The 12,755-nt window shown below is 43.3% G+C and overlaps 1 protein-coding gene across 3 annotated transcripts in view; it reads left to right on the forward strand.

The window, feature by feature from the left end:
- Positions 1–12,755, forward strand: part of LOC131490416 (piezo-type mechanosensitive ion channel component 2) — a 470,949-nt gene that overhangs the window by 426,391 nt on the left and 31,803 nt on the right. For 2 of the 3 annotated variants that reach the window (XM_058692725.1, XM_058692726.1), the window contains 4 exons: positions 360–526; positions 1,546–1,712; positions 9,921–10,325; positions 10,889–11,147. In XM_058692725.1, coding sequence (XP_058548708.1) covers positions 360–526; positions 1,546–1,712; positions 9,921–10,325; positions 10,889–11,147 — 998 coding nt within the window. Of the gene's footprint in view, positions 1–359; positions 527–1,545; positions 1,713–7,284; positions 7,453–9,920; positions 10,326–10,888; positions 11,148–12,755 lie in introns of all 3 variants that reach the window. The other variant, XM_058692724.1, reaches the window with a different exon arrangement.

Below are 12,755 nucleotides of genomic sequence, written 5' to 3' on the forward strand. Positions count from 1 at the left end.
ACTGTTTCCACCCCTGTGTCAACAAGAGAAATCTCTTGGAATGTGATCTCTACTTCTGTTAGCTGTATCTGGACCTATTCTGACTGATGTTTTGACCAAGGATTAAAAATTCTATCCAAGTTTGGTTTTGATACAGCCATCAAAACCAAGTGCATGTGTAGAAAGACCCACCCATAGCTTCCTATACCGCCCGTCCTCCACGCCCCCCATGATGCTGAGGTCCACACGCCCCACACCATATTGGGTATGCAGGTCTGAAACCACATCTGCCTTTGGTAAAACATCGCTGTGATACACGACGGCAAAATGGCTGATGGCATTTTGCTCCGTTGAAATCTCGTTGCTTTTCTTCCTCTTAGACAACATCATCAAGAGGATATTTAATATTTTGAAATTCACCTGGGTCCTGTTTCTGGCAACAGTGGATAGTTTCACAACTTGGCTTAACTCCATCTCAAGGGAGCATATTGACATATCTACGGTTCTGAGGATTGAACGATGCATGCTGACCAGAGAAATTAAAAAGGTAACACTGTTGGTATAATTCTTTTTGCTTCTTCTCACACTGTAAACATTTTAAAAGTCAGTGTCTAGAACTTCAAACAGGATAACACAAAACCTACAGTCTTTCAGACAGTCTTAACATAACCCCTTTGTTTTTCTGTATATCTCAATCTGTTCCATGCTCAGAATTAAAATAATCAGACACTACATGCACGTGCACACATGTACACTCACATACACACACGCACATGCAAATGCACACGCACATGCAAACGCACACGCACACACACAGCCCTGGGACAGTGGCCAGTTGATTCGTTCTGTTCCCTCACTTCACCAGTTTGCAGGTGCACAGACGCTGCCGTCTCATGACGGATTATGTTGTTTAGTCTGGGAAATTTGGTCTGAAACTTCTCATAGGGGAAATTAAGGTATATGCAGAGCAACAAAATATGGTAACGTGGTTTATAGATAGTATTTAAAACTGATAGTTTGTTTCTGAAAAAGTTACTGTCACTTAACAAAATTATCTACATATGAGAAGGGATTTGTTTTTTTAAAAGTTTCTATTTTTATTGAGATAAAATTGACATACAACGTTATATTAGCTCCAGGTGTGCAACATAACGATTCGATATTTGTATATCGACATGATCACAGTTAGTCCGCTTAACGTCTATCACCACACATAGTTCCAATTTTTTTTTTTTTTTGCGATGGGAACTATTAAGTTCTAGATTTTTAGAAACTTTCAAGTATGCAGGACAGTCACCATGCTCTACACAACATCCCCAGGACTGATGTATTTTACATCAGTAAAAGTTTGTGCCTTTGACTCCCTTCACCCACAACCGAGAGGGGATTTCTTGTTAGCCTTGCCCAGCGATACCGGGGGCCAATAATTCAATGAGTCAACATCAATCCCCACCTTGAGTAGCTTTGTTTTAATCCTTGCTTAAGGAGCGCGTGATGGCTGAGAGTTGTTGGTATGGAGAAACTCGCAGGCAGGTGAGCACTGTGGCAATGTCTTCCCCTCCGCAGGGCAACGTTCCCACCCGGGAGAGCATCCACATGTACTACCAGAACCACATCATGAACCTTTCCAGAGAGTCGGGACTGGACACCATTGATGACCGTCCCGGCACGGCTTCAGGTGCACAGACAGCCCACAGGATGGATAGCTTAGATTCACATGACAGTATCTCCAGGTATTTCACGTTCTAAACAATGGGTTTGCTTTTGACAAAGGTAAAAGAGGTGGGCTTCGCCAATATGAGGAATGAATGTGTGAAATGAAAGTTAATCAAAAACTTACATGGATCCCCACCCCCTTTGGGCTACCTCCCTGCATGCAACAAAGCAGAAGGAATACTGTCCTCCCCTTGACTGAGCCAGACAAAATCAGGTATCCATAATAGACTATTAGAAGTATTGTTATGACGCACAGGCACAGGCTAGAGCTTTCTAAGCTGGAGGCAAGTAAGAACGAGCCTTCCTGATCACAAAACACTGTGTCAAGGGCTGCGTCTTTAATTCCTTTGAAAACTGCTGCCCCATCGAGTATCTTCTATACTAGAATTGTCATCTGGTGCTGTCTTTAATCTTTTCCTTTCAGAATTGTTACTTTGTGATTCATAATAAAAATTAAGAAGGGATTCTGTCAGCTTCCATCTTCCCTGGCCTGTGTGATCGCGTGCGTTGTTCTCACAACACGGACCCTGCACCTGCCACACACGGGCCAGCATCACTCACTGTACATGGGTTACCTCTTGGTATCCTTCCAAGACCCTACAAGATGCATACTATTATCGTCCCCATTTTACAGAACATGAAGTTCACTTACAGAGAGGTTAAGTAACTTACCCAAAGCCACACAGCTAGGAAGTATTATAGAGCAGAGCCAAGATCCAAAACCACATGGTTCAGCTCAGAGCCCCGTCTCTCAACTTCCATGGTACCCCGCCTCTCGTGGCCTCTTTCTGCACTCCAGGCCAACTTTGAGAACTGACCTTTCTTACTGCCTATCCCAGTAGACTCCCCATTCTCTGCCTCGCTGTTCTAGACAGCTGCTGCTGATGGCACAGAGCTAGCTTCTGAGTTAGAGCAGAAGTCCCGACATGACTAGGATGATTAGCTAGGTTGGATGAATTACACCTTGCACATATCTTCATAGGTAAAGAACATCATCACTGAGGACATTTGTCGCTTTCATTAAACATGTTTAATGTTTAATTAAACATGGGCACTTGTTCCATGCCAGGCCCCAAGATCAATTCTGACATAGACACATAAAGATAAGTCATCTCTAAGTAGTTTGAGCCTGGGAAGAAAGACCTACCAATAGGGTTATCCATAGACTCCTGGGTTGAGGTTCCTGCCGTAAGGGTGGCTGACTTAGAAGCTCTTAGAAAACCCTCAGTCCCACTTCATACACTGTGCAAGGCATCAGAGGCCTGGTAGAAAATCTGTCCTCCACAAATACTGGATATGTTAACAGATGAAAGAGAGGAGAGAACTGAGACTATGTTATCGATACCACATCCAAAGTAGTAACGTCAAGTTGAAATTGCAACTTGAATGGGGAGAGGTGGGTAAAAAAAAATGTTTTACCTTGAAGAGCTATGTTTAACTGTTGCTGAATTGCTATATTTGAGCTTCTCCAATCATGCCAGTTCTTCTGCTACCCAATAACTACCTATTGATGCAGATCTATATTTATTAGTATGGAAAGATATTCATTGCATTGAATAAAAAGTCGGGTTTTAAAATAGAATGTATGCTAAAACTTCATTCTCATTTGTTATGCATATATTGATTTAAATGTGAAATTTGTACAGATAAAATTCTGCTTGGATATATCCCTCCCTGTCCCCCAAATAAGTATTGATTCTTTTAAAGTCCTTTGAGGGATAATAAAAGGCATTATATTTTTCCTTTAATTTGGGGATAATCTTTGCTCATTTGTCAGTTCCAAAGAAACATAATATTTTAGCTATTGTAGGTTTTTATGAGAAGAGATACTCAGGGCAAAAACTCTTAAGAGTTTCAAGGTCAAAGGGCGCCTGGGTGGTTCAGTCAGTTTAGCATCCGACTTTGACTTCGACTCAGGTCATGATCTCACAGCTTGTGAGTTCCAGCCCTGCGTCAGGCTCTGTGCTGACACCTAGGAGCCTGGAGCTTGCTTTGGATTCTGTGTCCCTCTCTTGCTCTGCCCCTCCCCTACTCATGCTCGGTCTCTGTCTCTCTCTCTCTTTCTCTCTCAAAAATAAATAAACATTAATTTTTAATTAAAAAAAAGTTTCAAGGTCGAAGCATTTATTTGCTAATTGAGATCCTGTTCAAGATGCTTTTAATTTCTAGAATAAAATATTTAATTGTTAGAACAGTGGGTATGCTAATAAAATTTTCTCATTCTCTTTCCACCCAGGCGTACACACATTTCTCAATCAGTAGTTTTTGAAACCATTAGTAATAGCAAAGTTACAACGTGAAAATTTAGTTTTCATGTCCTTTGATTGGCAAGTGCTGACAGCGCCCCCTTGTGTGTCTTCACTTTCAGAAAAATAGCATTTTTGAAAGGGGAACTTCATTCTCTTCGGACAGACTCCACTGAGACAAAAAATCATTATGGTTTATATTTTATTTTCATTTTCTGCAAATGATAATAACTCGTCTATTTGGAAGCTTCCAACTTCCTTAAATTTGTTCTTGTTGCAACAGTTTTCTATCTACAAATCAGTCATTTAAACAGAATTATTTTCTCTCGATTCATTTTGATGCGAAAACTGAAAATCCATTTCTGTCTACCTTCTACCCAGGCTCTTACATATCCCACGTTACTTCGTTACTTCGTGGTAGCTATTCCCATAATAATAAATAAAGCCTGCATGAGCGTGGGTACAAAAGTATACAATGTGTCAACAGGGAGGCAGAGAGAGGCAAGATTTGTTTGAAGGTAGTGAACATTCAAGATGCTGACGGATGCTACTTTCTAGTGAGAGGGGTCAACGAAGGCCCCCGGGGGATCACACAGTTTCCAGATCCACACACTCTGTCACCTATTCATGACCAAACAACTGGTTTGAAAAAAAAAAAAAAAAAGGAGAATGGTAAGATGTATACTTCTCAAGATACATCTTAGTTACTTAGTGAGTTATTGCATACCATGTACAAATGTCCCGCTGCATTCAGCTTCGGACAGCACTGCTCTGTATTGCACACTGGGTCTGACGCAAACCGTTTTCCCTTATCTGCATTCCAGAATAAAAGGCTTCAGTCAGCTCTGGTTAACTTAACAGAAAGTCATGTTCATATTCAACTGGGATGATTTCCTCCCACACAGCGAAGAATACACTTAACATCCACCCAGGGTATATAATGTGGTTATTCCGTATTTGCATCTGTTCTTAAAAAATAATAATAATAATAATGCCCATAATAAGACTTATTTTTTTCGAATGAACATTTTTTTAACCTCTTCCCTCGCCTAGTTTCATAATACAGAGGGTGTTGTTGTTGCTGTTGTTACCTGGGTCCCTAAGCTTGGCAAGTAAAAAGGAGAATGGATGGAATAACTTTCCCTCAATAATTTGCAATGACACTGCTAGTAATTGGCAACATTATTTTTCATGAACCGCTTTTCTTTTGAAGTTTCATGAAGCTATGTCCTATCTCCCAAAGGGGAAAACTACCCAGAAATATAATTTTTTTTTCCATAAATTTTTGAGGCTTTCTGGCCTGGCTGGAAAATAGCTGCTCAGGAACCAAACTGAATCAAATAAATCAAAGAGAATTAGAGAGTAGACTGACAACGAGTTGTCCATAAAATAAACATGTGATGCCTATATTAGTGACTTGTAACTGCATAATAATTGACAACAAGCCCAGTTAAGAAATCAACTTAATATTATAAATCACAACAGAAGAGGGATTAAAAAAAGGAAGAAGAAGATTGATCAAAATGAAATCAAGTAAACTACCTTTAAGTTGGACCCAAGATTACAAGTGTAAAACCTATCCCGTGATTAAAAACCGTGAGGTAGGAATTATTTAAATCCATTGATTTAAATAAGCAATAATATCTGTAGTTATTTTCATCACAATGAAACCTCTTCTGATTCTTAGAGAGAGAGAGAGAGAGACCTCAGAGAGGAGAATGAATTTCTCTCAACCCCCAGAGCCAGTTCATGTCAGCGTGGGGACTTGAGCCCAGCCCTCACTGCACTTGGCCAGTGCGTTTCTACTCGATCTTGTCCTCCTCTCCTCATTGTATAAAGGATTTGGTGATATCTAGAAGAGTTGGGGCCTTTTTAAAAAAAAAAAAAAAAAACAGTGGCTATGGCCTTATTAGAGACCATCTGGTTGTCTGGTTGTTCCCCAACTCTCCTCTGTCACTGCCCTGCATCTTGACCACACGCACAGCATGTTACCTGCACTGCAGGGGGGCCCCACCCAGCACTCATGGGCTTGGTGCCACAGCTCTCGGAACCTGAAAAGCCCTTTAACTGGTCCCGCAAGTGAGTGACTCAGATATCCCTACACTCCCTGAGCCCTGGACGTTGTCACTTCCTGAATGGTTTCCATTGCTGCCTCACAATGTCTGACTGAGCACATCTGGCTGTGTGGGCTGGGCACACAGTAGGCCTCAGTCACTCACATGATAATGGTGTTCGGCCAGGGGATCAGCCATCCTGTGTCACAAAGTCCTGTCCCGCTGGGTCAGCCAGGTCATTAGTGCTCAGGTTAGAAGATTCTTCATTCCAGTAGTCTCCTGCATAGGTTCTTCGGGTGCCTGTACCCCTTTGGGTTAAACTATATGTCAGCACTGAAATTCTGCCCACGTCATAACTCTGTCTGCTTCTTCCTCAGTTGCTCACGCAGTCCTCAGTCCTGAATCAACCAGCCTTCTCTCCCCCAGTGTCGCTCCGTGGGGTAACAAGAAGTGAGGATTTTAGCCCATGGGTTCTCGCCCTAAATAACATCTGCCAAGACCTAAAACGTGATCCAGAAGAAAAAATTCATTAGGCAAAATGAGAAGTTAACAGACAAAATGACCCTGCCATTGCTAGACTTCCTCTGTTGTTTTCTTTGTACCATTTTCTTTCTTTCTTTCTTTTTCTTTTTCTTTTTTTCCGATGTTGGTTTATATCTGGTTGCAGATCAAACCAGCATCTCTTTCACACGCAAGGCATCTAGTTTGGCTTCACTGAATGCCACTCAGAAAATGGGGTGGATAATTCAGTTTGTCATGGTCATTTCTGAGCCTCACTCCCTCTCTCGTCTTGGAGACTGTTACCTTTTTTCTAAAAATGAAATGTTCTATATAAATGTTACCCAAGCGGGTATTTCTGCTTAAGCCATTTGGTTACCAAATGGTTTCAATGAACTCAGGATTGGGAGCTCCAAATAAAACATATCGTCTCTAATTTAAAACAAAACAAAACCAAACTCAGCTACAAAGTCATGAAGTATGAATTCTGCTCTGCGAAAGAAATATTGGGACTTGTAATTCTTCTATTTCCCTGTCCCACCCAGAGAGTGACGTTTCCTGATTTATTGCCAGCCGGGATACTTTTGTAAAAACCTAGTACTGCTGTGTTTTCTCGTCCGGCCAAACAGGTCCTTCCCCATCCTTGAGCCCCGCTGTGGCGCTCGTTGTCCGTAGTATTGGTGTCGTGTGTGATTTGCTGCATGACCGTGTGTTGGTCAGTTGAGCCGTGCGTAAACTGATGTACCGCTGGTGTTTTAACACTGTGTCTCTGTAACTGTTTGCGCTGCTAGCTGCTACACTGAAGCAACCATGCTGTTCTCAAGGCAGTCTACCCTTGACGATTTAGATGGACCAGAAACTGTTCCTAAAACAAGTGAGCGTGCTCGACCTAGGCTTCGTAAAATGTTCAGCATGGATATGTCCTCCTCATCAGCTGACAGTGGCAGTTTAGCATCAAGGTGCTTAACTCGTGCATGCTTTGTTTTTTCCCTCACGTTACCACTTTTCCCCCTTTGTGTCATTGCAAACATAAGCTCTCGTGATGTCCGTTTGGTTTTGGTTTTGGTTTCTTAATTTTTATTTTAAGAATTTGCATGACTAACCAAAAGCATAACCGCCGCTCATTCTGGGACATGACTGGTCACTCCCAGGACAGCGTTCTCTTACACTAACCGCTCTTTGGTTTTTGTCTGTTAGGAGTTTCTTAAAAATCCTTATTACAAACGTTGTCCTCCATTTTGTAAGTATCTTCCACTCCCTAGGCGTAAAGAGATAAGCATGCTCCCTCCTTGATGGAGAGCTCATGTAGGCAGTCCTCACAGAGGAAAAGGGGCCAGGAAATATAGAAGACTTTTTCTCATGATTTCATCAAAAGAGACATGCAATAGAAGAAAAAAAAATTTAAAATCTGCCACATGGAGTCATTTTTAGTGGATAAGACCAAATCTACAGAACTTAGAATATACTTTACCATTGGCTTTTGTAAAGAATATTATCGTGCGGTAGAATATAGAGCCTTTGCCGACTGGAACTTATTTCTTTGGGCTTGAGTTTTCTCATTAAGTCCTACCGTAAGACAATACTCATTTAGAAATGAAATGATTTACATACAGTCCCAAAGCTCTTTGTGGAATTGCCTTTTTGAATGGTCCACGGGGGCACAGAAACATCAGCTGCATTGCGCTTCTCGTGACACCAGAAAAATCACCCGAACCAAGACAAATTTCAGTTTTGACCATGCACAGTGGTAATTCAGAGGGGTGTTAACTTATTCTCTTCCATTGCACTCGGTTGAGTCCTGAAGGTACCAGGACTCGTTGACTCCCTTCAGGGCCAGACCTGACCCAAAACCATAAAGAACGTGCTTGTAATTGGTTAGAGTCCAGGTGGAAGTTAGACTTGATGTGGGGTTGGCTCCACTGTTCTGAAAATTGCCTGGGGTGATCAATTTCATGGCCTTCCTAGGAGGTAAGTCCTAGAAAAATACCCAGTTTGCCTTGGCATTCCAAGAGCTTTCTATGCGATGTCCCGTACTGAAGTCCAAGGTCCTGGGAACATAAACACATGAGTGGGCACCAAGGGTTCACATAAAAGTTCCTCGGTCTCAGGATGCCATGAAGGGCTCTGCCAAGGCCTGTTCATCTGTCCATCCACCCACCCATCCACTCACTTATTGACATGTCTACTGTCGTCCATGACAAGAAAAGTGGGTACGACCTGTATATTTAAGAATCTCTATGTTTATAGGCCCAAGCTGCTCACCGTATGCCATTCAGATAACAGTACAATTTCAGAGTCTAACATAGTACTGTCCTCTATCTACCAGATTCCACATCTCCAAAACATTTTTGCCTTTCTGCCCTTCATGGGCTGGGGTAGACAATAAAGACAAGCAGGCCATGAATTTCACTGTTACAGCTGCTGTATTTCATTTCCAAAGTCGCCTACACAGACATGGCAGGGAAAGTTAGGAGATAAAGGACAGAGAAGGAGAGGTACAAGAGAGATGGTCAGGTTGCCAAAACTAGAGGGTGGAGATAAGTAGGGAAGCTTAGGGAGAATGAATACTCCATGGGGAACAAGTAGAAAAGATAAGGTGCAGTCACTGGGGACAGAGATAGCAGGGGTACACCCTGAGGGTGCAGCCTGCAGGATCCATAGCCCTGGGGAGAGTCCATAGCACTGGGGAGGACAAAATGGCAGGCCTTCCCATGTGCAACACAAAGAACCCAGCGGGGGGTGGTTGGGAGCCAGAGAGATGGTGAAAATTCAGTCATATGTAATAAGCACCAGTAAGAAAGAGGTAAAGGATGGAAAAATAGGGAGGAGGAACAGATATCCAAGAAATGAGCCATTTTTTCCATAAAGCATGCAGGTTGTTTAATTCAGCCAATATTTTCTCATTCCTATCCTCCCCTTATGGGTAGGAGTGGGTCCATTACGTAGAATTGGGAGTAGAGTACCTCCTGGCCAACACCCACGGACCCAAACTGGCAAAGTTTCGTCTCCATAGGCACCATCCTTTAATATAGTGGTAGGTATGCTATACTGTCTCCATTTGAAAAGAAACACCGGAAACCATGGCTGCAAATCTTGATACGATTTAGACAACCTCTGTGCATAGGTGGCTTTAGCAACGTCTGAGCCATGTCGTGTGACTTATTCAGGGTCTCAACCGTGCGCGTGCACTGTGGGCTTTTGCATTTGGAGGCTGCTGTTTGCAGTCTGTGCAGACCAGACATGAATACTCTGAAGGAACAAAGCAGGTGGATGGAATGTCGGGGGCGGGGTGGTGGGGGCAGGGGAGGGAACGGGGTGGGAATTTTCTCGCCCGCCTTGACGTTTGTATTGGGGAGTGTTGGGAAGGTGTCTCGAGAATCGGGAGGATGCTAAGAGCGGGGTGTGTGCCCTCCCTCTCTCCCGACAGCGAGCCCACGCAGTGCACCATGCTGTACTCGCGCCAAGGGACCACGGAAACCATAGCGGAGGTGGAGGCCGAGCAGGATGACGAGGCGGTGGCCAAAGACGCCGACCAGGGAGGGGAGGAGGCCACGGACTTGGGGCCGGAGGAAGCCTCGGAGGCCTCGGAGGCCGGCCTCACCCCAGATGCCGAGCTGCCGCACTACTCCACCGAGGATGGGGACGTGGAGGCGCCTCCCTCCTACAGCAAGGCGGTCAGCTTCGAGCGCCTGTCCTTCGGCTCGCGGGACGACTCTGCAGGCCAGAGCCACATGGCCGTGAGCCCTGACGAGAGCCGCTCAGACAGGCTCGAGTCCAGCATCTTACCGCCCCTGACTCACGAGCTGACGGCCAGTGAGCTGCTGCTGAACAAGTAAGAGTGCTGGGCGGGTGGTGGGGGGAGGGTGTTCCGCAGGTTGTGGGTAGACAAACTCCCATGGACAACTGTCCACCTGGACATTCAGAGCAAACAGACCCAATGTTCAGTGCTCCCATCGTGAAGCACAGAACTAGCCAAAGCCGTCCGTGATAGACACTTGTGCACACATTTCTTCCTCCAGTAGGCTATTAGGTTGACTCCGCCAGAACTCTGGCCACATGGGAAGGAGGGGAGGGACAAGAGGGATCATGCAAAGCAGAAATCAGTGATTTGGAGAAATGAAGACGAGTTTATTCTCATGTTGTTTATTTGTTTTTTTTTTATTTTTTTTTTAACGTTTATTTATTTTTGAGACAGAGAGAGACCGAGCATGAACGGGGGAGGGTCAGAGAAAGGGAGACACAGGATCTGAAACAGGCTCCAGGCTCTGAGCTGTCAGCACAGAGCCCGACGCGGGGCTCGAACTCACGGTCTGTGAGATTGTGACCTGAGCCGAAGTCGGCCGCTTAACCGACTGAGCCACCCAGGCGCCCCTCTCATGTTGTTTATTTGAACAGGATGTTCCATGATGACGAGCTGGAAGAGTCCGAAAAATTCTACGTTGGCCAACCCCGGTTCTTGCTGTTGTTCTATGCCATGTACAACACTCTGGTGGCCCGCTCAGAAATGGTGTGTTATTTTGTGATCATCCTCAACCACATGGTCTCTGCCTCCATGATCACCCTTGTGCTTCCCATTCTGATCTTCCTCTGGGCCATGCTGTCTGTGCCCAGGCCCAGTAGACGATTTTGGATGATGGCCATTGTCTACACAGAGGTAAGCCTTGAGTGGGAATTGCTAATAAATCGCTTCCGGCATTCACTCGAGGCAGGCCAGCCCTGTCTCCCAGACAGTTTCGCGCAGGACATTCAAGTAAATGGATGTTCTTAGATAGGCAAATGACTAAACTAACAGTTATTTATTGCTGGCGATTGTACATGTCTTTTCACAGGTCACACCACACCAAGATAGGCACCAATATCGTTTGGTTTAACATATAAGGAAACAGCTTTAGCCAGATGAAATAACTGACCCAGGCTGCCCAACTGGCAAGTGATGGGGGAGGCTTTTGAAATCTGGTCATCTGTCCTATGATAGGAACTACTGAAATAATGTGTTATTTATGCAGAAGTTAGTGTCTTGTGCCAGTGGATGTCCAGTGAATGGATGCTGAATTAAACAACACAGTAAGCAATTTGAATGTAGTTTGATACAACATGCATATTTCCCATTTTTAAGCTTTAAGCCAGTTTCAACACACAAAAACACAAAGTCACATAAGCACCTACCTAAAAATCTGAAGAACACGAGGGTAAATTACCATTTCATTTTCATCACGTGTGAGGGGACAAGAGACACTCTTCCCAATTATATGAACCTGTTTTTCTATCCTTCCCCATCAAATATATGCAATGTCACAAACTCCCATGACAACCATAAAATTGGGAATTAAAAGGGAGGCTCAATAGCCTTTTTTTCCTTGGGTTATTGTAGTTCTTTGTGTTCTGAGGTCTTTGAAGAAGGCGAATTTTCTTACCTGGCTCATATAGGAAAGTTTTCACTAACATTGGTAGTGTAGTTGCTTCTTAAAGGATGGAATTCGTGACGGATATACATTGAGATTCCAGAAATTTTGTAGGTTTATAGGTAATTCACCAGTAAAATAAAGCAAAGCTTTTATCAAAGCATCTCAAAAGTATCAGTGTAAAGTATCATGTATCTTATTTCCATAGTAATTATTTAAATATATTTAAATACTTATAAAAGGTGGAAAGCCAACTACCTAGCTATCACTTTAAGTAGACTGTCTGTCATGATCTTGCCAAAATAATCATTTTTAAGTCTTACTTCCATCACATAAACTTTGTGATCCGGGACATAAATGACCCCCTATTTGGGGAATGGGTCCATTCTCTGTACCACCTCTGTACAGAGGTGAGGGAGTTTCTAACCTAGAAGTGAAGGAAGGGAGTTTCTAATGTAGAAGTGAAGGAAGAAGGAAATTCTCTAAAAATTTAGAGAAGGGAGCAAGAGCTACTTATGTTATTTCATCATAAAATGAAATCTTCCTAGTTAAGTTAAATTGGGGTTCCCCATTTTCTCTGTCACACCAAGAAGGGAGGAAGTAGAAGATTAAGGTGATGTTAATTCACTCTACAAGTTAGACTATGCACCAAAACCCAGGAACTATGCCAAGCATAAGAAGAGGACAATAAATTTAATAAAAAACTTTTTTTAAAAAAAAGTTGTTTCTGTTTCTCAATGGCTCACAAACCAATATGGTGAACACATAGGATGTAAACAAAGAATTGCCCTACAGTACAACACAAAACCTCATTAGAGAGCATACAAGAAATACGGATATGATCTGTGCCTCATGCAGCC

Source organism: Neofelis nebulosa, chromosome 11 (genome assembly GCF_028018385.1).
Source record: "Neofelis nebulosa isolate mNeoNeb1 chromosome 11, mNeoNeb1.pri, whole genome shotgun sequence".
Classification (NCBI taxonomy): domain Eukaryota; kingdom Metazoa; phylum Chordata; class Mammalia; order Carnivora; family Felidae; genus Neofelis; species Neofelis nebulosa.